Here is a 24519-nt window from a genome sequence, read left to right on the forward strand (position 1 = left end):
ATGGTTGAACTCAGGGACTCCACCGTATGGGACTACTTGCGATTTGTAATCAGTTTTGTTTTGTTATTGTTTTCTACGGTCGTAACTATCTACGCGATTGTCAATGGCAACACAGGATTTTGGAAGAGCGTTCCAGGTCCAGTGGCCCTGCTACTGTTTTTTATCTGCTTACTGCTGCTGGGCATTGTAGAAGGTAAGCCGACATAGCCTAATGCATAATACAATGGAATCTGGCAGGAGAGTAATTTTGATTATTGTAGGACTTCAGATATCATTGGTTGAATTGAAACGGCAACATCCAGATTCATACAAAAATACTCACAAACGATCGTATCAACTAGCTCAAATTGCCAACTCAAAAGACAATGTAGAGCGATTTTTAATGGGAAGACAGGTACATAGACTGTAAAAAAGTTAGTTACCTACTAACCTGCCTTTCTTGGTTTAAAGCAGGGAGTCGAACCGGAACTGAACCCGAACCCGCAAACCGGTTTGAGCGGTTAATTTCATTAAACCCGAACCGCTAATTACGATTTCCTAAAAACCCGAACCGGAGTTGAACCCCATATTTTGTTTGGCGTTGGACCCGAACCGAAACCGAACCAGTAAAAAATGCAGTCTGTTTTATATTTGGTGATTTTTTTTCGAAACAGCGTACTAAAGAATACAGGAGATAACACTTACAGGACGTGTCAAAAATAACAGTGCACGGGCAAATTTCTTTGGATTTTGATAAGGCCAAGCAGATGATGGGTAGGATTAAATTAAAACGAACAAAAATTTAAACCGGTTTAAAAACCGCAAACCGGTTTGGATCGGATGATTTGCCCGAACCGGAACAAAACCCGAACCCGAAAATATACATTTTCAAAAACCTGAACCGAACCCGAACCCTTAAAAACAAAACCAAGTGAACCCGAACCGAACCTGAACCCATATGACAAGCGGTTCGACTCCCTGGTTTAAAGGGTTCTTAACTAATCATGTGTGTTGCAGTAAATCAAACTAATACTTTTTCTCAGGTCTTGGTTGTGTTCTTAGTCTTCTTTATTGCCAAGCTTACCACAATATCCCTACAGAACTTGGAAACAGACTTTTTCTTTCATGTTCCAAATTGGTTGTATGTAAGTACTAAGGTCATATTTCTGCTCCTTGAAGTGCAACTGTTATATTTTCAAGTAAAAAAAAAACAATTGGACATTATAAGAGTCTTATAACAGATAAGCTGAGTTTGCAACAAATATTTACCCAAAATGAAACTTGATCAAAAAATACATACACTGTAGTAACTGTGCAGTGAATCACTCTTAAATTTATGTCTATAAAAACACAAATTCACATTCATTTACACTTTTTCACACAGATAATGCCTTCCAGTGTTTATGTCAAATTAATTCTATTTTCAATAAGCTTATTGTACGTAGTGTTAAACATAACTTTAATAATCTTCTATAAAAAAAACTTCCGGTTTATAAAGTCATGTTACTGCAGTATTTAAACCAGCAACTGGTGCACATTTTGAATCTATATTAATATTGTATTTTTTAATGTTTAGTCAAGCCTTTTGGAAACTGGATTTCTTACCTGTATTCTGGTTGTAATAGTTAGCCAGTTGATGCCACAAATTGTTGCAGCAAAATATCCAGTCCACTTTCTTAATATGAGAATCATGTACTTTTTTTACCATGTATGTACTTTTATTGAAGCCACTGGGCTTACACATGCCTGTTGGGTGCTGTCTTATTTGCTTGGAAAAATTGCAGGTACATACAAAATATTTTTGGCTCTGTAATAAAAACATAACAAAATTTATATTATTATTAATGCATAGAATCATTTTGTGATTCTTTTTTTGAAAAAGGCGTTACTAGATCTGCCAACAAAGGGTGTATGTGATTTGTTTGTTTTACTTTAAAGGAATGGCAAGTGAGGAAATTTACTTTAAAAAAACTCTATCTGAATCTGATGATACAGATCTCAAGTCACAGGTAATAATACCTTTTTATTGGTGTAGTGATTACAAATTTGGTGCCCACTTCTATTTCCAGATTTCCTCAATTGATAAATCACAAACAACAGAAGACATGATGCAAATTTTGGTTAAAACAGTTGATGTTGAGATCAGCGAAGAAAAACAAACATTGTTGAGATGTTATTTAAATCAGCATCCTGAGCATTTCTACTCTTTTCCAAGTGTCATAGGGGACAAAGTAAATTGCCATATATTTAAATTTAATTTTGTACTTACTATTGCTAAACAAATACACACCCAAAAAAGTTTTTAAAAACAAATGCACAACAAAAAAGGGTCTTGATTGACCCCATAATCATGATTTTAGATTTTAATGTATTACAAACTTAAGGACCAAAATGTCAGAGGCTTAAATTCAACATGTACTGATATTTTGTTGTTTTCAGGTATATGCATCCCCACAAGAACTAGCAGAAAGGTTCAGAAAAATCAACGTTGAACCACCAACTTTTTTACTTGACATATCAGACCCACAACATATACCCCCACATATAGTGGCCTGTCAGCTAATGGTTAAAGTTGCTGAGCTTAAATGGCAACTCAACGAGCGTTATAGTCTGCCAGAAGGGGTTTAAATTTAATTTTTCCACTAAGACAGCATTTTTCTGTGTTATCACAATCCTTCTATGATAAAAAACATTTTGATACCTCATTTGTACGCCCCAGCTTATAAACTTTATTATCCAACAGCAATCAACAGCAGGTTATCAGGGGGCTTACAATCGGGTAATCAGGTTTTGAACAATCCAAAGAATTTTTTTTTATTGTAGTTTGCTTATGATCTTGAACTTTTAACTACAACTTGTTTAAAACAAGGAAGATTACATTTGCATTCAAATGTACTTTACAGATTTAATAGTGGTACTTTTAACCCTATGGGTTGCATTACCTTTATACACAGTATTTGTGTTTTTTACAAAATGCTCTTGGAATACCTGAGCTCTTTCTTAAAGATTTTCCATTTGCACAAACACTGTAAAAATAGTTTACTATTTTTTTAGCAAATCAGTGTTTTGGGACAAGTATTATCAATCCTTCAACTTTAACATAAAGGCCCTATATTTTGATCACATAAAATACTTTTGACATTAATCAAACATTTGGTATAGTTGTTCTGTCAATGTATTTTTACATTGTGACACTGTATTCTTACAAATAAATACGTTTTTTATGCCTCACACCTGTTTTTGGCAACTTTTACACAATAAAGTTCCGGTCTGGCTTGCTCACCTGATATCATTAAAGAGGCTTTTGGGGGAACAAAAATGTGTTTTGTTATTTAAATGCTCAAAAAAGTGACACACTTGGTGCTGTTCTTGTAACATATTAGGATATATTCGCGAAGAAAACATATTGACTTAAAATACATCATGATTTTTAGAAGCCCTGTTGTTAGATTTCTAACCACCAGCTTAATTTGATCCTGACAACTGTTGCAATCTATTAAGTTTCTGAAAAAAGTTTTGTTTCTCAGTATGCCTCCTGTGTCATACAATACACCTCGTTACAAAACAGTACAAAATTTATAAAAAAACAACACTTAAATTCAACAATAAACTTTGTTTGTACTCCCTACGAAGCCGCTGCAGCTTGACCACATACACGATTACCTTTGCAGTTAGTTTCTGCACCGTTCAGCTTCGGGACTTCCCCACAACATCACAAACACAAGCGGCAGCTGTTGCTCAGTAAGTGACGTCACAAAATCTTGAGCGTGTTCAGGGGAAAACCCTTCAGGTTCATGAAATTCCAACAACTCAAACCCTGAGTCTTCAAGTTTCCTTAATATTTCCCGCTTATCTCTGTACTCTTTGATGTCCTGTGATGTTAAGTGACCGAAGAAGTGCGCTTCCACTGTCAATTGTCGCACACACCGATTCGTGCCGGTTTCGACCAGATTTCTAATGATGTCGAATTCGTACGATTGCGCAGTAGATTCAGCGTCCAATCGAAGAATGTCAACTGTTTTCTAATATATTAAAAGTTTCTGGAAATGTTATGACATTAGTTTACAGTAATGGGTTACCCGTTTAGAAAAAGTAAACCATAAGAAACTTGATCCTTTTATTAAAGATTAAAATAAGATTTTTAAATAAAATTAAAAACCCAAGCCTTAAGACGTCGTTGGTGACTTTTCATTTGCCCAGGAATTTTAGCTATGGAAGAATTTTTTATACCAATCGCATTCATGACAATCAAAATCGAATGCTTAGTAGTGATGTACCGAATCGGCGAAATTTCGATTCGGCCGAAACCGAATATTCGGCGGTTTTGCCGAATAAATTCGGCCGAATCAACCGAATCATTTATGATGTCACGCGAAGTCGTACGGCACGCGTTTGACATGAAAACATAAGTTTATCTACCAGGCAATTAGTGCAGAATGGTTGTGTTTCGTCCTTATTTCAGTTCTGTGGGGTTTAACATTGCCTTAAGCATAATTTCCAACCCGGCAATGAATTACTATTTAGTTGTCTGCAGTGGGGAAAACGATAATGTGGTAAAAAATATAATAACTGACAGGATTTTCGTTGGTACTAAGCAGGAAAGACACGCTTAACGCTTCGTTCATAAAAGATTCGGTTTCGGCCGAATCGCAACAAATTATTCGGCCGAAACCGAATCTTTGCAAAAGTGGCCGATTCGGCCGAATAAATTCGGCAAACCGAATATTCGGTACATCTCTAATGCTTAGTTAGTACTAAGTACTCCAAAACCAACATCCAGTTTATTTTTTGTTATGTAAGCTTATATCCACGTTAAGCAAATACCCAGCGTTTTTTGGTGACACTTACTCCGTTATGTCCGAGTTCAGTCATCATAGAATCAAGTGTACGCATTTTTACCACCCGAAGCCGTTCGAGCTCACTCTTTCCCCATTTGTCTCTGTGTAAGTTATAAAACATCATTTCAACACGCATTTATAACTTTCACACTATTCAGACAACACCTGGCTATGATATCGTTTTTGCCTTCTGAGTAGGCTGAATCCGACGTTCTGTTTCCCAGAGCTTTGCGATGAAACCACACATTTCTTGAATGCCGGTGATCTTTAAAGTCATACATGCTATAAAACATAGAACTGGTTGTTTGTGTCATTATTATCGGAAGAGAAGATTTGGACGAGAATGCTTACATGAGACATAAAAACGCTATACAAAACTAAAATTATGAGCATAAATCTGTTACAGGGAAAAGCCCCAAGCGTTCATGCAGACCACAACAGCACTGCTTATATATAATAACATAATGTTAGGCCTAGATTTTATCGATAAGTCGATCTCTCACACAAACGTGGTTTAAACCCAAAAGTACTGTAGTTTAAAATTAAGTACTGTGGACAATCTTAAACTTGTTTTCAAATACATATCGTATCGAAATCATCAACAGGCATCAAGTTTCGCTTTTGTGAGAAACGACTTTCTGATTATTCCGCCATGAGTTTTATAAGCCGGTCAGAAATTGGGGCTCAGAAGTATACAAGCCCCAAATTGAACTTGGATGTTCATAGACTCCTATGGGCCCCGGTGCGACAAACCAGGTGCACGATATTTTTCTTAGTGCTTACTGTGCATCGAAAGCGTGGTTTTCACATCCAAACAGTTCCGCCATTCCATCCTCAAATCCCCAGTTGTCATTGATTCTAGATTGCAAAACAACGTACGTATGGTATAAATACAATTTTAAAAAACAATCATCTTGTCTGGATGAATTCTCACCCATAAGAATATACAAGGCATTGGTTTTCCTCGGGCCAAAATTGCCAATCCAAACAAATAGGAAAAGTCCCTTCTACGAAGCTTTCTCGCGGTGTTTCTTTGCCGATGTAAACCAACTTTTCACAGCGCCTCTGAAACCATAAGTGTAAAGTCACTCGTCTGCACTGTTTTGGTTTAATTGTTTTCCCGAAACGATTTGCACATAAATCTTTTTATTACGGCTTAAATTTGTACGACAGTCCTTTTGGTTTCACAACAAATTGAAAAACTACATATCTACAAGACCATTATCTAGTGCCACTTGAACAAGTACTTGCAGGACGCCAAAAGGCCCATAGAAGCTGTTGTTCGGATCAAATAGATTTAGTCAAGATAACATTTAACCTTTAGTTAAATTTAAATGAGGTGATTGTGTGTTATTCTTCTGGTTTGTGGTGCTGTGCTAGTCAGTTTTTTTAGTTCTTTAACTAGTTTTCACTATTTCGGTGCAGTAAGTACTTTAGTATTTTGCAGATAGTCGTAAAGGCGAACTAATTCCTCTGTCGCATCCTCGTCTTCATTATGTGATATCATGTCGCTGCTTGCACCAGTAACCCCATCAGAAGTTTTACCTGTGAAAAGTTGAAAATAACCGGTACCTTTGGGTAGTATCGACCAAAGCTTAGAAAAAAACTGGGCTGTACCTTCGAAAATAGTTGGGTTGGGTTTGGACTGCAAGCTTTCTCCAGCGATGTGAACATCTTCTGACCTACAAACATGACATTTCAACTTTGAACATGAAGGGTGTTCAAAACGTCCTAAACATTGTACAACTATATCCTATGTTCCCTTTTTCATGCCTTGGGTTTATACCTATCTTGCCGGTGCTCGCTAATCTCCATTTCAAAGCTCTCCGCGGTTTGTAAGCTCATTTGCTTGTTAAGGAAATCTGATAAATTTACAAAATTCTTAAATCCAACTTATATCACGAGCACACAAGGATACGTGTCAGACTTACGGAAATATCCAGTTCCGACAAAAGTGGCCATAAGAATGTACAGTACCTGCCTTCTTCGACTGTGTCGCATTTTTACACTTCAGAGCTGTTTATTAAACAATTGAATGCATCACTTGAAATTACCTGAAAAATATAACATTGTTATCGAGTTTGCAGAGAGCAATTGCACGAACAAACTAGTGATTATCTTACAATCACCAAAATATAAAAAATATTCATACATAATAAAGTTATGTTTTTATCCCCAAACCCACATAAAATCCAAACACAGAAACCAGTGCGTAAAACAGTGTAGCAATTTTCCTAAAAAGTGCCGTAAGGAAATAAATGCAAACACAAACGCTTCTTGCTTAGAGAGCTTTAGGTCAAATCAAGTGCTTTTGGCTTAATCAATGCCTACAGTATCAAACACTGGTTTGAAAGCGCTTGACTCGTCGTTTTCGAAACAAAACTAGTGTGACAGAAAGCCTTTTCAGAAACAAAACGTGTTTTTCAACAAGATGTCGATACTACTATGCAATAATTTCACAAGCCTACAAAACTGATATATTTTTACTTTTATTGGTGTCAAAACCCTACACCCGTAGATTGGTCGAGGTTTAACAGCATTAACTTTAATAACAGAAGGGCCCACATAATATTACTCGGTCATAATCAACGTGTCTGGCTTTGCCTGCAATTGGATTGAGTGGCCCTTCTGCAACCTTATAGCCGCGTTTTTCTTATCTGTTACTGTGATCGCCCTTCAACGAGATAATGACATTTCGCTGCCTTTCTAACCATAAATTCAGCTTCAAGCGCTCCTTTTCGTGTCTGCATTGAACTTCCTAAAATAAAGTCAAACCTTTTTGTCCTTTTATAACAGCCTTAAAGCGAATTCGCGGCAAAAATGTTGTTTGCGGCCAACAGCAGCTACAAAGTGGCTCACTGAACTTTTGAGGACAGGAATGTATTCGTTTAGCTTTAGGCAAGCGGTTTAGGGTTGCTTTTGTCGATGCCTTGCGCATTATTGCCGAGAAAAAGCAACGAACCCAGGCAACTGTGCTTCCTCTAGGCTTAGTTTTGTTGCATTTTTAAGTAACTACTACAACGCCAAATGCAGGTTTTCATGCAAAAATTCCTATCTTTGTTGTCTTTCTTTAAATACTTCTGCAGTGTGAATTAAAACATTATTTTCGCTGCGCTACAGCCCGATTGATGAATTATTTCCATAGTGGTGTTATCACTCTGCTATCGTACTGTAATTAGCCTTTGAAACATTAATCTGATTTCCTTTAGCAACATATTTGCATGCTGAAACGAAACATGTTGTTTCCAAAACAGCAACGACATTTAAGTAAACTCGAGTACCCTGCAGTATCAAAAACTGCCACAGGGCATCAAGTACAAAAGTGTAGCGCCGTGTTTTGATACGATTTTTCCATGTGCTGAAACACGCATCAATCAAACGTTTTGCACAGCTGCTACAAAGAGATTTAAACACGAAATCTGTACAGTCATTTAAAACAGCCGAATGATCTATCCAGTTTGCAGGTCCGTCGATCCTCACATTCATTGCGATATTGCATCTCAAGTCTCAAAATAAATTGTTGCCCTAAATTGCATTCACATCGGCAAATTGCAAACCGTTTCAGCAGAGCAATTTCAGTAAAAAGTTTATATTCGACAAGAGTTCAAATCCCTAAATAATGTTTACGAACAGCGTAACCCTATCTCTTTTGCGATCGTTCTTCCTTTGCCCGCGGCGTACGGAATTTAGGATGATGCATGACACAATATAAATGAATAGTGAGGCTCAACATTTAAGTGTCGCCGTTTATGCTCAATGTTCAATTTAATTCCACAGGCATCTGAAACTTCAGCACCTACCAGCGGTGTTTTTAACTCGCTTGGTATCATGCGTGTAAAATCTATAGAGTGACACCGAAAATTAAATACAGTGCTACCACGTGTTTTTCGCTGAGGGTAAAGATCAGTGTAAAATAAATGTATATTTTTCATGTTATAAGGTGTTTTGTTGTCATGTGCATGTTACTTTTTTGTGTTAATTTTATTACAGTGTAAGCTTATAAGGATATGCAGCCGTCGTTGCAGAATAAAGCTATTCGATTTGCTTCTTTACAATGCGATTTATATAAGAAGTGCTGTATAAGGATTCACAAATCAAGCAAAATAAATATAATACACAGCATTAGCATCATGAAAAATTAAAAGCTGGTTTGAACTTAAATCGATAAATCCATTTTCAGTTTGTAAAATCAAAAGATAAGAAGTTCCCACATTTGTTTTATTCTTGGATTGGGTTGGTGTATGTTGCAATGAGGGAGTAACAAGCTTTGTACTGATCCTGTAACAAACAAATTCGTCGTTTATTGTTCCTAAAGTCCTTCAGTTTTTTCATAGTGTTCATACATTGCACAAACTAACACCTAGGCAATATTTTGTAGCACGGACAAAAATAGTTTGTTATTTTTTTCTATTTTTTGGAAGACACAGCCTGCAGCCAAACGGCCACAAATACAAATTTCGTGCGACATGCGGGCGTGTATAGACTTTAATGCTATTGTTAGATATGCTCTAAAACTCCTTTTTAGTCAAAAATGATAGGATTCTTTACAGACAAGTTCGACTTCCTAGACGTTTTATTTCGGCTCAGTGGACACACTGTTGGAGGCTATTGAAAAAAATTGTGATGCTGCCCAAAAATGTAAAATGAAATAGGCAGAGGAATGTATTATCAACTAAATCAGCGCATTTAATCTAAAACACCAGGCACATAATAATTTAAACCATTGAAAACTTACCAGCGACAAAGGTACATCAGGCAAAGAGTCAGTAATATCTTTTACTGTTCTAAACACATCGACCATACTTTCCGCTCTGTAGCGAGACATAAGATTCCAGGCGGCACACAAAAGAACAGACTTGGAAAATCCGGTTCTGTAACAACAAAACAGTTTTTCAATATTACATTGTTGCCTTACTTTCTTAAGATTCAATAGCAGACGATACTTATACTGGCTACATCAACATACAACTGATAAAACTGCTGCAAAGTGATAACACGCAGCAAAACTAGACATGAGTGTATGCACCTGGACAGAAATAGCATGCTGCATTCGTTAGTAACCGAATGGTAGGATTCAATCATGGACAGAAAATGGATCATGTTGTAGTCATCAGTTGGGGTTTCCTGATCAGTCCAAAAGTTAAACTCGACCAGAAATATTTGACGCTAGAAAAAGTTAGAATAATGTACTGTTGTTTGAAGGACAATGGTATGTAAACTGTTTAACCAACTTTTTGTTGCTGTTCTTCATTCACAATATATATTCTGGTGACTTTTACGTCTTCATTAATCGTTTCGTCAATAAATTGAAGAGAAATGCCACCGTACTGTGCCATTGTGTCGTGTTGGTTGGGCCAAATGGTGGCTTGCTTCAAAAACATGTTATGTTAGAGAAAAAGTTCTAGGCTATTGTGTTTCATTGACTGAAACCCAATACGAATCAATCAAACAAGACACAGAAACAATTTGACCATTATACATGTAATAAATGTTAGAAAACAAGTTATACTGTGTCTCCCTTGAATGAAAATTAAGACAAACAAGCTATAGATGAGAAATTTCGGCTATTATAGCTTACTACTCATATAATTTTCAGGCAAAAACTCATCGTCATTGTATTGCTGACTAAAGAAGATGGTTATTTAAGGTTGTTTGCAAGTTAAGTAAACCAAAACAGATTATGGCATAAGGTTGTTTAAGTCAACGTACCATTTGTTGGTCCACTTGAACGATAAATCGGGTATTTTCTAGCAGCAGCACCCTGAAAAAGGCCTCCATGCCATCGGCGGTTGGTTCGTCTCCAATCATTAAATGGTCAGCAGGGTTGTAAGACTGAAAAATGGTAAACAATGAACTCACGTTAGCGCTTTATATGTTACAAAGAACAGATACGTTCGCTTCACACCTCAACTTTGTAAATTCCGTTTCTTTGTGATCCTGGAGATCCTTCTGGTGATGTGTCTGTAAAATAAGGAACTATTGCTGAAACATTAAACATAAATATAATTAATTCCAAAATAACCACCCAAAACCTAAGTTTAGGTCAACTTTGACGCTATATATATTTAGCTTTTAGTCTAATTTCAACTTGCTTTTGGAACTATTTAACAGTATAGCTTTAGCATTTTCTAAAATGATTAAGCAGCTTGTGTAACGATTTTTTTAAATCAAACAAACACGAATCTTCATCTAAATGGACATAACTTACAATACACTTTGGCCGGGTTATCGATCTTTACTTGAGAAGTAGTTGATTCACCAAACAAAATACTCAGGTCATTGAACTCTTTACTCATTTCACTGTCATGCTGATATCTATAGTAGCAATAGAAACAGTGTCAGTTTCACCATTTTTACGGTCTAAACAAAAACAAAACTGCTAGGGTCTTGTATATGTGCAGTAAATAGAATGTGATACATACATTTAACAATTTCTTAAGCAATTATCAATGCAAAGTGCTCTCGAAGAGTATGTTTTCGGAGCTAGTTGTGTTTAATGTTCTAAATCATTTCAAATATAGATCAATTGGTACCTTTTCTGTTGTCCCACTTTCTCGTGTAACTGCTCGAATTGCAGATCGGTTTCATTAAAAGCGACGGTTTCGGCAAGTAGCTTGTGCATAAATATGTACTGCTCCTGCAAAAATCGTTTGATTGTAGTTCATGGCGCTCTGACACTGCAAGGGATCAAATGCTTACAATGGTTTGAACCATTTCCATTCTTTGTTCCCTCATACCAACAACCGCTTTAAAAACATCAATCGAGCCAGTTTCGTTTAATTCCTTCATCAAGTAATCGAAACCAATGAAAGTTCCTGTTCGTCCAGCTCCAGCACTGTTAAGCAATAATGAAAATAAAAAAAACTCTTCCTGCTGGAAAAGTGTGTCCACCAATTCAAACCTGCAATGTACAACAGTAGGAACTGTAGTTTGCAGCTCATTTTGCAGTTGGGTTTGATTTTCCTGAACTTCTTTCATATATCTAACCAGACCTGTAGTGGTATGTGGAACGCCATGGTCGGGCCAAGCAATAAAATGGTATTGCGTGATAAGGTGTTGGTCCTACAAAATAATTTAGGCTAGTCAGTTTCCTCCTAGTTTTAATGACAGTCAAACATACGGAGACGTAGGTACTGTTGATTTCTTCGATAGTCATATGTCGGATGATGTAATTTCCTTTGTGGATGACTTCAACGACGCTAACACTAACCCGCTGATAGCTTTGGGCTTGTCCAATTTCTTCGGGCCAATATAGAGCACATTTAGACTGCAGAAGGAAACAAGGTTACAATATCAAGAAATGATTGTAATTTTGATGTTTGTGTGTATGGCGTATTGTGCACCAATTGATTTGGTTTGATATAGGGGAAAGTCGTGTAATTTGGACCACTTAAGTCTGAACCTTTTCCATAAGTTTTTTCTCTTCCATAAGATTTCTCTTCCATAAGTTCATCAAAACGAACGTTAACAGCCTCATATACCAACCTAATCAAGCTTTTATTACATTACCACAATGTTTCACGAAATATTTGAATTTTAATGAATGAAATCAAAAATGGGATAAAAAATTAAAATGAGAAACATCTTAAAAATAAAAAGGCCATAAATGGAATTACTAAGATAGCTGAAATGAAAGAAAACTCGCAGAACACTGCAAAACACCACCATGTCAAATTAAAGCAATAATTAGTAAACCAAAACATAATGAATATAAATCCTGCACTGAGCTTTATTATCAGCTGCCCGGTCCAAATTACACACTTTCACACGCAATTTTTTTACCCAATCTATTTTATTTTTGAAAAGTGTCAGCGGATTGTTCTTCGTATGCTAAATGCATTAAGTTTTGTACCTCACAAAAATAATACCCACTGAGATTTACACTAAACAGTAGTAAAGAAACGCAAAAAGTTTGAACCCTAAAAAAATTATCAAATTTGCAAATTTTGTTTTTCTTTCTATAACAAACGGAAAGTATAGCATCAAGTTTGGAGCTAGGCGGCCTTAAGCCTTATATCAAGTCTTCTTTCAAGCTGTAAAAAAGATATTCTGCCACTTTGCGTATATTCCGAAATATAAGCAAGTTCCAAATTACACGCAGGGTCCAAATTACAAGACTTTCCCCTACATATTGTTTTATGCAGCAAACGTAGGTACAACGTGAGTTATAAGTTTTAGGTGTTAAACACTCAGAACATACATATATTTCAGATAATTAGCTACCTTTCCTTTTTCATAGAGATTTGCAAGCATAACAATGATTCGGACGTTTTGCTCCCAAATCATCGTCCAGAAGTCATCAACAGTCTTTGCAATCGGCCCTTGCGTTGCAATCCATTTGTTCGGTTCCTTAAATCCCTGTACAGCAACATTGCGGTTAAGAAATGCAAGAAGGATAAGTTGGGCCTTTACGTTGATCACAATAAAAGAAAAATCATTAAGCCACGGTGTGCTATACTAACGCAAACTTCGGATTAGCGTCTGCAAATCTTTGGACACTTTTAACGATGGTTTGTTTCCCGTTAAGATCTATCCTCTTCAACACAAATGGTTAGTTTTTAACGACCCTGCTTGGACCAACTAGCGTTTCTACCCTGCTATGATTATTATTTATAGCGCACCTAATTTACTTTGCTTTTAACCTCGGGCACAAAGCGCCTTGCAGCGGCGTAGCTGCAGCGTGTTTAACCCGATTGTGTCTTTTCGTTGCGCTCTAATAAAAAAATTACAGAACAATGGTCCAACGGTTTAATACCGTCACTAACTGAGCAAGGTTTAGATCCACTTTAGGTCCAAAACTAATGCCCGGTGATGGCCTGAGCCCATTTGCATGTTCATATTTCAGTTAGTTGCATACAGATGTAGGACCGACACACCTTTACATAGGAAGCGTTGATGTAATTATTGTCACTTCCTTCGACTCCACGAAGAAATACCGTGTTGTGATCATCTACCAAAAAGTAACAAAGTAGTTTTGGCTTTTAAGGTCTAATCAATGCGACTGGTGACAAAGTATTCGCCGTACAGATCTATACGACACTGTTTGCAACTAACTTTCTGTTGTATCGGCACATTACTTTGTAATAAGTTCTTTATGACATATGTCGATTTTTTTAAACAAAACGTTCAATTACCAGACAATGTGGCATTTAAAAGAGACCAAACTAGTAAACTAGTACAAATATACGTTATTATTAAACATTCTCGAACTGGAGCAGGAAAGTGTTATTTGTATAATTTAATACCAAAGACAGGCATTACGCACTGTGCAGTCAAAGATGTCGTGCAAGTGCCTGAACTATATCTTACATGGTATGATATTCTTGTAACGATTTTTAGTCGTTTTGGATTCCGCCGTTGCGTCGTAAATACTTGCAAAGTTCTTCGATTCTTCTTTTACTCTCTGCAAAAATAACATTAGTCCGCTTCACTGGTTAAGAAAAAACGCGGCATGGTTGATGTATCAAATTACAATTGCCCACTTAAACCGAAAGGAAACAATCAAATCAAACCGAGGCTCAATCGACTGTTAAACCTTTTTTCCCTCATACTAAAGTTGGTTGCAACGTTTCGTTGTGGTGTGTACCTGAAAGGTTTGGGCAACATGAGGTTAATAAAATATGAGGTCTGTGAACCCAAGGTCAACATATGTCTGTTCGTCGTTTTCATGCTGTTCTCGATGAAGGTACAACCCTAGGTAGCATCACGCTTTCAATAAATTCAAATACACACTTCATATTTTGTAAAGTGCATCTTATGAATCTGGGAACAAGGAAACTATAATTTAACCACTGGTCAGGTTTAACGGAGCTGCATTTTGACCGCCTTGCCGTACTTACATACCATTGCTGAACTGAGGCAGATGTTAATGCAACTTTACAATTTATTTAGGCATACTTTAAATTGTTGCTTCAAAGCTGCGTGACCGTTCTTTGAGCTGTCGATGAAAAATTCTCCGATATAAAACTTGAGTATATTCGTGCTTTCTTCCCATGATGTATCTAAACACAAATATCTATTTATGAAAGATTTCCATCCAAACGAGTTACCAATATTCTTATGAAGACAATATAAAGAAAGAATTGTCGAAAAATCTTGGTATTTGGGGAGTTGGTTTTATAAGTTAGGACATACAAATGACAGTACAGAAGAAAACGTACGTTGTATGGGAACATCCCGTGTGCGATCTGGAGAGTTTCTTACAAGTGGAGCAATTGTTCTTTTTGCCCCAATCCTAGTTCGTATACGATCTCTGCGAAAACATATTATTTTTTGGTACAGATTATGTCGTTCCTCAGTTTTCTTAAACTTTATTTTACGAACCTGTAGTACACGATCAGGACCAAAATAAGCAGAAGCACTAGAATAGCTGCAACAGAACCGGCGATTACTGGCAAAGTCGAGGCTGCAGTAACTGCGAACAAATGACAAAAATGTTGAGTAAATGTCCAAAGTTTTGTTGCGTCACTGATGTTTGTGTTTTAAAGGCTAATAGTTAAACCTATATTCGTTCACGTACAATGCAAAACTTGTTGGATGAAAAGCTTATATCAATCATAAATATATGTGTATATTATAGGTGTTAGATTTTACCACAGGTCGCGACTAACATACACACAGGCTGTTGAACGCCTACTTCCTCGTCAAAATAGATCGTCAAAATAGATCAAGCTCTTCATGTAAACACAACGCTTCCTGAGCATTACATTTAGAAGTTTAAATTAGTCCCGATGTGTAGGTTTTGATTATATCCCACTTACAAATATGACTATATGCTAGTTCCGTGTTTATTCTCTTCGACAACATGAAACGCCTGTTTAGTGTTCTTAACCTGGTATGACTAACTTTGAAAACAATATCAAACGATCTGCAGCATTTTGGTAATGTTGCCTTTACACGTTAAATAAACAATCAATAAAGTGGGATTCGAGCCACACATACTACCCATAGCTGCGTTTTTTAAGTCCAAAAGGATTAAATGCAATTTCACTCCACGTAAATTAAATCACAATAAACCCCTACCTATCATAAAGTATTGCGATCTAATTATCATGTGATTAAATGTTTGGATTCTGTCCAAAAGTAACAAAGAACATACTTATCTCAATAGGTGGTGGTATTTCACAAATCCCAGTCACGTTAAAAATCGTGTTTGTACAAGCGCTTGTGATTGGTTGAAACTTCACCACGAGTTCTTCATTTACACCAATCATCTCGCTGTGCTTTATTGACGAAATTTCAGTAAAATTTATTTCAGTCCAATTGGAAGGTTCTTCGACCGAATTAAACTCTCTTTTTCCCAAGTGAAGCTACAAAACACACTTTTACCATTTAAGCACACAACAAACATAATTTAGAAAACATTCTGTGAAGTTTAAGTTTTGGTGTTTTGTTACCTTGACCTCGTTGACCATGGCAAGAATATTAGTCGGTATGTGGACATCAATTTCACACACTGTCCCGTTTAATGACACGTTTCCACTGACGCCTTTAAATATGCTTGACGTCATTCCAATAAGAGTGGGAATACTGAGTCGCCAAACATCCGGAAACATGCGTAGCTGAAACGTACACATTTTGCTATAAGGCATTGAAGGAGTTGACATAAAGTATTTGACACCTACCGAAACTTCATAAGAATCATCTGGCACTAGGTTGCCTAATGTGCTTGTGTAGATGTGGTTTCTTGTGGAAGGTTGCGTGACAACATTGCTGACATTAACAGAGTGGGTCTCGTTCACTGCTGTCACAGCGTAGGTGATGGATCCATTGTAGCCAGTCATGTCTTTCCATTTAACGTCGATTCGGTCATAGTGACATTTGCTTGTGCTGATAATTTCCAATGCTGAAAAAGCAACGTTTAAAAGCACGGCGGTTATCGATGCTGAAAATTATTTGCCATTAATTTCACTTAACATACAAAAAATAGAAAATAGTGCTTTTTTATTACGTGCCTAACCAAAGTCTGTAATTTCAAAAAAAGGACAGATATACAAACCTGAAAACAAGCATATGTAATGATGCTCTGTAGAACATTCTTCTTGAACGACGCTTTTGTTATATACTTGAAATGTATTGCAGGTATTTCCACCGGGATTAGAGTCTGCAAATATAAATTGTACACTTTGGTGTATTATCGAAGTTTACCATAAACTGACGTTGCCATGTGTAAACACGGCGGTCATAGTCGTTCAAAGTCTATTAAAGGTACTAATTTTGTAGTTCAAAACACCAACAGTCAGAAATATCTCCGAAATATTAGCATTTCAACATAGAATTATACCACAAAGTATTGATGGCAAACCGATCAATTTCTAACAGGTATAATCTATGCACAAATCTACAAGTTGATCCTACAAATATTACTTGCAACACACAGTTGCAAATGCAGTTTCAAGACACTAAAAGGCAGCCTTAACACACTAACCTTCTACCCATATTTTCTTGTTTTCAAAAATGTCAAGCAAGGTGTTGTTTAGGACAGCTACATTGGGCAATTGGCCACCAATCGATTTGCAATGTTCTCTAGCATGACCAAAGTTGTTGGTTGTGTTTGGCCACGTGAAATATGTTCCATTGGAAGACAAGAGATCTAGACACCATAAAAACATTCATTTCTAAAGACTAACAAAGTATAGTTAAATATAACTTTTATATCTCTTCGAGCACCAACATATAAACAACTTTACGACTTTATAACTTACCAACACTCATGTTCATCTTTCTTAGTTTTGATGATGCAAAAGAACTATTTGCCCAACACACAAGGGTGGAGCTTGGGCCAAATATAACTGAACTCGAGACAAGTAAGTTTGATACAATTTGGTCTGAATTGTCCAAAGGCATTTGAGTTATTTTAGTTGGAGTTTTGGTAGCGTTGTCAATCATATGGCCGTTAATTTTCCAATTCACAATGGTCGAAGGAATTCCACCAAACGTGCATACAAACGTTTGTGATTGCTTAAAAACTTCCGATTTCATTTTGGAAACAAAATAGGGTCCAACTGAAACGTATAGTTAGCGGAGTCAGCATAACACTTAAACTAAATGGTGGGTGAAATTACTAACCTTTTATGTTGGTCTTAGCTGAAACGGTACTATCATCACCCATTGAGTTGTTGACACTACAATCGTATTCACCCGATTCTTTAAGATTAGGCTTTCGCAAATATAACACTGACGTTGTCTGATAGTGATTATTATGAGCAACAATTTTTTGGTAAACTGTCCTATTTGAGTTTGTTGTGGTGTACGTAGAACGCCTGTAATGTAGAAGGAAAACAAATAAATAAAATTAATCGATGGTGCCTTGCAGTAGCGCCATAGCTGTAATGTAACCATAGTTTAGGCGCTTTGAGCCAGTAAAATATTTATAGACATCAAACGTACAATTGCTGCTAGACTAAGGTTACTAATGTGCGAAATTTGGATGTAAAATATGTGTACGATCTCATTTAGTTATTACTGAAAATCGACTGGTTAATTTCCTAATTATTTAGGGGTTTAGGGATGTTTATACGGTTAGCGTTTTCTGTTCTATGTACAGTTTTTGATATGCAATACTAAAAAAAATGTAATATGACGCCACTTTGGTTTCGTGAAAGGTATTTATAAAAAGTGTCAGGAGGTTGACCCATGCAGATATGGTTTACCCTAAGCTAGATAACATTGAATGCATGAGAACCTACTTGCTCCAATAAAGAATAGGAGTGGGAAAACCAAAAGATGTGCAAGTTATGTTGTGCGACTCATCTTCCAAAATTATTACTTCACTTCTGGTCGTCGAAATGTTTGCTTGTACTAGATAAACGGCAACATTAGTACAATAACTATTAGGCACTGTAAAAACCAAGTCCAACCTTGTGCCTGAAAGACTGCCACCACACCGCTTGTATTAAGGTTTGTTGCTTTACATTTGTATTCTCCCGTTTGTTTAACTGTCGATTCGTTGAAATAAAGATGAGAGAGTGATTTGTATTTACCACTTGTCATCCGATGCTGGTAAATGAAAGTGTTGTTCGACAAACCAATTGATGTTCCATCCCTACATAAGGCTTGGGTTATCATCGGTTTATAATCTTTGAATATGTATATTTAACTTAACCTTGTCCAGTTGGTAACCGGTAATGGATATCCGTATGATTCACAACTGACGTTAAACGTTCCCGGCAACAAAAATACTTTGTTTACTGGTGTGATGGAAATGTTGGCTGCAACTATAAAATAGTATTTACGTAAAAATGTTTAGTTTAGGTGTTAACAGAGGTAAATAAATACTTGTAACATTTAATGATTTCTCTTTAACGTTCTCGTTGTCTGTCACACAAACGTAAATCCCAGAGTATGAAACATCGTTGACGAAAAAATGAAGTCGTGTTGTTCTTGAGTATGTGTTGTTACTCACCACACTCGTGTAAATAGGAGCAGAAGTAGAATTGCCAACCAAAATCATATTTCTGTTGCAAACAAAAATACAAAGATTTCAAAAAAACCTAACTCTTGCAAAATAAATGGCAAAACCTTTTCCAGTCCGCATTTGGTATTGGGGAACCATAAGAAATGCAATCAACATGGTATTGTTGTAGCTGCTCTGCGGTTATGGTCGATTGTGTGAGCGATATTCTTGCAACAACTGCGGAAACGCAAAGCGATGTAATAACTAACGTTATGAAAGCATGTTAAAAAAACTTTTTTTTACTTACCTCTAACATATATTTTAGCTGTATGGGCAGGATTACCAATGGTGCTTCGACATTCGTAAATTCCTTTTTCTTGATCGCTTGTAACATTGAGATAAAGACGGATGTTTTTCGAGTAGTTGCTTGCTATGGGAATTTCTTGTTGGTAGATCAACAAACTCTTCGAAGATGAAACTGGTGCACCTTTTCTAAAAGTTTTGCCGGTTTTAATTTGGAATATACTTTACTACGTGACAGGTTACCTGTACCAGTTGACTTCAGGTTTTGCAGATCCAAACGAAGTACAATCAACTGTCACTTCAACACCGTAGTCTGCCGTAAAGTTGCTTCTGGACACAGTTACAGCCGCCGGTACTAAAACAAAGTTTTGTATACGCCTAATACTTTTTAGTCGTAATGTTTACTAAGGGGCACTGTAGCGGCCGTAATTTACTTAAAAATCTGCGCAGCCTGGATCTGCACCGACCGCCGCACTAGGGGGTTTCCTAATTTGTCTTGAACGCAACACTGTCTGCCTGATGGTACAAATTTCTCCTTGGTTGCACAACAGCATTGGTTCTCTGTTAAACGATCAGAAACGTGTCACAAATCGGCAATAATACGCACATTCAATATGGCCGATAAACTTATACACTTACGAACATGTCACGTTAAGAAAGTCAATACTTCCTAAATCATACACAAACAGTATTACGACGTTTAACTCATACAATTTACACATTCAAATTACGTACCAACTTGTTAGGAGTCCAGGACTGAATTACAGGCACTTTAACGGACTAAGACGTTTCAGCATTTCAATTACTTTAACTTTCATGTTTTTATAGCTACACATAAACACTAGTGTTAGAACAAAACATTTCCAAAACTAAATTGAATCAACTATGAACTGCGACAACTAAACTGCTGCTTACAGCACAGAAAGAAACTGTAAAACGTGGTCAGCACAAGATTGCGACACTAATGACATCACACGCATTGTTACGTTTGGAGATTTCTAACCAATCCTGGCAGACGCTTTGTTACGTCATAGTCAATGAAGTCAAATCACTGACATGAACTAGAAACAGGGAAATAAAGCACATACAAGTAATTTCTCGCTGTAACATTCCCGGCCCCGATGTGCGAATCCGTTCGTCACATCCAATAAAACACAACACTACAGCGAGCACATAACAAAACACATACACTATGTACAATCGAAAACAATGCGACGCTAGTTTTCGCCCGCCTTGCGAATCAGGCACAATTTAGCAATTGGCCTTTTCAAAGTCCCATTTTTGGTTTTGACCAGTACGGTGCGTACCGATCCATCTTCTGCAGGGTAGATATCCACGACTCTCCCCGTCAGCCATCTGCCTCGCGGGACGGAGTTGTCCGCGAGAAGAACAAGATCATCATGCGCTAGATTGCGCTGTGGAACAGTCCATATTTGCCGAACTTGCAAAGTCGGCAGGTACTCGTTGACCCATCTAGACCAGAATTGATTGGCCAGGTATTGCACCTGGCGCCAACGACGTCTAATGTAGTTGTCCTTCTTATCGAAAACCCCCTGGCGGCAGTGTATCACAATGCCCCAGCAACACCAGATGATTTGGCGTTAAAGGTTCGTCACTTTCTGTATCCATAGTAACTGGAGTGAGCGGTCGAGAATTAAGTATCGCTTCCACTTCAACCATAAAGGTGGTGAGAGTTTCATCATTTGGCGTTTGTTCAGACATGAGAGCACTCAGTATTTTCCGCACAGACCGAATGAGCCGCTCCCAAACTCCACCCATGTGACTTGCAGTAGGCGAATTGAAAGCCCATTCAATGTCACGCTGCCTGAGACAATCATAAATCTGCGCTTGATTCCAAGCCTTTAACGAGTCGCGCAAAACGCGATTAGCTCCAATAAAGTTGGTCCCGTTGTCACTGAAGATCTTCTTCGGTTTTCCTCGGCGACCGATGAATCTCCGTAGGGCGTCAATAAAATAATCCGTTGACAGCGAGTGCGCAATTTCAATGTGCACAGCACGAACTGTCAGACACGTAAATATACATCCGTAGCGCTTAACCTCGCTCCTCCCTTGCTTCACCAACAAAGGCCCAAAGTAATCCACTCCAACGTATGTGAATGGAGGCTCTCCTGGCGTTATTCGTTCACGTGGTAAGTTTGCCATCATCTGTTGTCCGATGGGTGCGTTGCGTCGACGACAAAAGATGCATTGTCCCAACACACGCCTTACTGCAACTCCACCACGAACAACCCAGTACTTCTGTCGTAGCGATGTCCATGTAAGACCCATGCCAGAGTGCTGAACGGTATTGTGATGATCCTCGATAATCAGATTTGTCACGTGGTGTTTGTTGGGAAAAATCACCGGATGCTTCAAGTCATATGCCACCGGTGCACGATGCAAGCGACCTCCAACACGAAAAACACCATCAACCAAAATGGGATTCAGCCTCTGCAAAGACAGAAAGTTGATTTTTCAATCTTCAGGTCCAACTCCTTTCTCAGAACCTGGTCCATTTTCACAGCAAGTGTAGCTGCTGTCAGCTCAAGTCGCGGAATAGAAACGACTTTCAGTGGGGCTAGTCTAGCTTTTGCCAACAAAAGGGTACAACAAACACATCTGTTTACATCTTCAACCCTAAGGTATGACACGGTTCCGTAACCATGCGATGATGCATCGGCAAAATGGTGCAACTCGCATACCTTAATTCTTCCCAATTGGCTTGCCTTCAAACATCTGGGTATTTGAACAGAAGAAAGTTCCGGCAACTCGGAAATCCAACGGCGCCACGCTGTGGCAATATCTTCTGGTACTTCCTCGTCCCAACCAACACCCTGCCTGCACAACTCTTGCAGCAACATTCGCGCCTGCAAGACAACTGGAGCAACAAAGCCCAAAGGATGAAAAAGAGAACTCACTACAGACAATAAGCCTCGTCTGGTGATCGACTTTTCCTTTACCTTGACATCAAATTGAAACGTATCGGTACGATTCCAGCTCACCCCAAGAACACATTCCACTTGACCGGTGTCATCTTTCAAAGAGAATAAAGATTTCGCTGAGTCGCTCTTAGGTACGTCATCTAAGACTCTTTCGTCGTTGCTTAACCACTTCCTCAAGTGAAAACCTCCACGCCGTAAAAGCGCGCGGACCTCCTGCACCAACTGCTTGGCTTCCTGGACGTGTTGTACACTGCATCTACCAGAACGAGACGAAGCAGTACCGAACAGAGACCAACCGAGAACTGTCTTAACCGCGCTCGGCTCTCCACGTCGCCCTCTCCTCTCATCCTCGATCCAAAATGCTTCAGGCACATCCAGTCCGATCAGCAGTAGCACTTCATCGTTTAATGGCGTCGTGAATTTAATGTCACGGAGATGCGACCATTTTTTCTCGCACCTATTTGGAACAACAGGTAAATTATCCACCATAATCACATGTGGCAAGTCAACAACTCCTGCGCCATCTAGCGGCCTCGCAGATAGACTAACGACAGAACCATTGTTGTTCTGTGTTTTCCCATTAATCGTTGAAAGCGTAAATTCAATCTTGTCACCTGTCAGGTTAAGCATATCTAGCAGTCGTCTCGAGCCCATCGTCGAGTTTGAACCGGAATCCAGAAAGGCGTAGGTTTCAACCTCCTTTCCGTTTTTGCCACTGACCCTTACTGGGACAATATTCATATACACGTTTTGGCCAACCTGAGGTACGGACGACTTGGCTGCACACGAAGTTGAGGTTACCACGGTCTTTGAGGCACTTCCATTCTTTGCTGGACCTGGCCTTTGCTCTCTTCGCTGTGAAAGGTTGTCCGACTCTGGTTCAGGTAAATCATGAGGTAATAGCATGTGATGTCTACGTCGACATCCTTCTAGTGAACAAGAACTCTGCAATGTACAATTCCTAGCGATGTGACCTTTAGCAAAACAGTTGTCACAGAGCCTAGCTCTCCGCACTATCCGCAGCCGTTCTCCGAACTGCTTTCCTTTGAACACTTTACATTGCGCCAAAGCATGAGACACATTACAAATTGGACACTCGTCACCTGACGGCTTGCTTGTAGATATCAGCAAAATAACCCAAATGAGACAAAGTGACATGACATTCATCCAAGTGACGTGCAAGCTCCTGCAGCCCTTCGCTGTCATCGGCTTTCAAATACGGACCCTGGGTCAGACGTTGAACATAGGACCTGGCTATAATAAACGGACGACCATAATGGTCATGCAAAACTTTCCGAGCCTTGCGGTAGCCATCATCGTCCATGCAAGAACAAAACAAAATCATTTTTTCGGCTTCACCAGCACAATACTGAATAAGATAGTTTAGTTTGGACTTGTCACTTTGCACACGGCTAGCAATACATTCATCAAACGTTGTCATAAAACGTGTGTAATGTAAAGGGTTGCCATCAAAATGCAGCAACTCGGGCTTGGGCAAATCGAGGCCATCTTTCAATAGTGAAGCGACGTGCATTAAATCACTGACCTGTGGTTTGTGCTCACCACTAACCATATTCGGTGGGTCATCGTTAAACAAATCAAATTGGCCTTCGGCCGGTAACGGCTCTTGCGCAGCTGGCGCTTCCAAAGCGGTCTTCCATTTCAATTCTTGCCGCAACGGTGTTTTCGGCGTTTCCTTCACATGTTCCTCGATTCGACAAGGTACCGATGTCGTTGAAACGTCATCCAAATTCAGCACGTCGCGCATTCCATTGAACGATCGACGCTCCCAGACATCAGCTTCGACCGCTGCAGCTTGTACTTCGTGTTCCGCTTCTAAAAGCTCAAATTCGTCCCGCTTACGTCGTTCAGCCTCTTCGAGTTGCAACTTCGCTCGTTGTTTTTCCTCGAGCTGTTTTTTCTTTAGAACAGCCAGTTCTTTCCTTACGGCAGCTTCGGTGCGTTTCGTACTTGAACGGGAACTACTAGCGATCGATGATCGTACAGTAGCTGGCCTTGATGCATGCGAACTATGACTTCGCTTTGACTGCACGGTAACATT

At 38.4% G+C, this 24519-nt stretch overlaps 4 protein-coding genes and 1 pseudogene across 4 annotated transcripts; 1 reads left to right on the plus strand and 4 right to left on the minus strand.

Moving 5' to 3' along the window:
- Window positions 1-2875, plus strand: LOC145238670 (uncharacterized). Its single transcript, XM_080101909.1, has 7 exons — window positions 1-193; window positions 261-394; window positions 1023-1124; window positions 1556-1763; window positions 1918-1988; window positions 2049-2210; window positions 2419-2875. The coding sequence occupies exons 1-7, from the start codon at window positions 1-3 to the stop codon at window positions 2605-2607; spliced, it is 1059 nt and encodes a 352-aa protein (XP_079958035.1). The 3' UTR covers window positions 2608-2875.
- A 661-nt stretch (window positions 2876-3536) lies between these two features.
- Window positions 3537-6866, minus strand: LOC145238669 (uncharacterized). Its single transcript, XM_080101908.1, has 9 exons — window positions 6749-6866; window positions 6604-6679; window positions 6435-6499; window positions 6250-6362; window positions 5752-5882; window positions 5601-5675; window positions 4983-5099; window positions 4828-4918; window positions 3537-4001 (listed from the first exon to the last, which is right to left on the minus strand). The coding sequence occupies exons 1-9, from the start codon at window positions 6816-6818 to the stop codon at window positions 3651-3653; spliced, it is 1089 nt and encodes a 362-aa protein (XP_079958034.1). The 5' UTR covers window positions 6819-6866; the 3' UTR covers window positions 3537-3650.
- Window positions 6867-8911: 2045 nt separating this feature from the next.
- On the minus strand, window positions 8912-16122 carry LOC145239667 (receptor-type tyrosine-protein phosphatase alpha-like). Its single transcript, XM_080103045.1, has 18 exons — window positions 15916-16122; window positions 15141-15231; window positions 14978-15069; window positions 14715-14818; window positions 14127-14220; window positions 13694-13767; window positions 13041-13175; window positions 11938-12084; window positions 11719-11879; window positions 11517-11652; window positions 11351-11454; window positions 11026-11132; window positions 10723-10778; window positions 10527-10649; window positions 10049-10186; window positions 9844-9983; window positions 9553-9688; window positions 8912-9095 (listed from the first exon to the last, which is right to left on the minus strand). The coding sequence occupies exons 1-18, from the start codon at window positions 16028-16030 to the stop codon at window positions 9036-9038; spliced, it is 2013 nt and encodes a 670-aa protein (XP_079959171.1). The 5' UTR covers window positions 16031-16122; the 3' UTR covers window positions 8912-9035.
- Window positions 16123-16141: 19 nt separating this feature from the next.
- Window positions 16142-17798, minus strand: LOC145237709 (uncharacterized). Its single transcript, XM_080100675.1, has 5 exons — window positions 17522-17798; window positions 17245-17409; window positions 16816-16920; window positions 16442-16662; window positions 16142-16378 (listed from the first exon to the last, which is right to left on the minus strand). The coding sequence occupies exons 1-5, from the start codon at window positions 17796-17798 to the stop codon at window positions 16142-16144; spliced, it is 1005 nt and encodes a 334-aa protein (XP_079956801.1).
- Window positions 17799-20732: 2934 nt separating this feature from the next.
- LOC145237710 (uncharacterized) lies at window positions 20733-21959 on the minus strand (annotated as a pseudogene).
- Between the last annotated feature and the right edge of the window lie 2560 nt (window positions 21960-24519).

The sequence above is a fragment of the Phallusia mammillata genome, chromosome 7 (assembly GCF_965637545.1).
Source record: "Phallusia mammillata chromosome 7, kaPhaMamm4.hap1.1, whole genome shotgun sequence".
In the NCBI taxonomy this organism is placed as follows: domain Eukaryota; kingdom Metazoa; phylum Chordata; class Ascidiacea; order Phlebobranchia; family Ascidiidae; genus Phallusia; species Phallusia mammillata.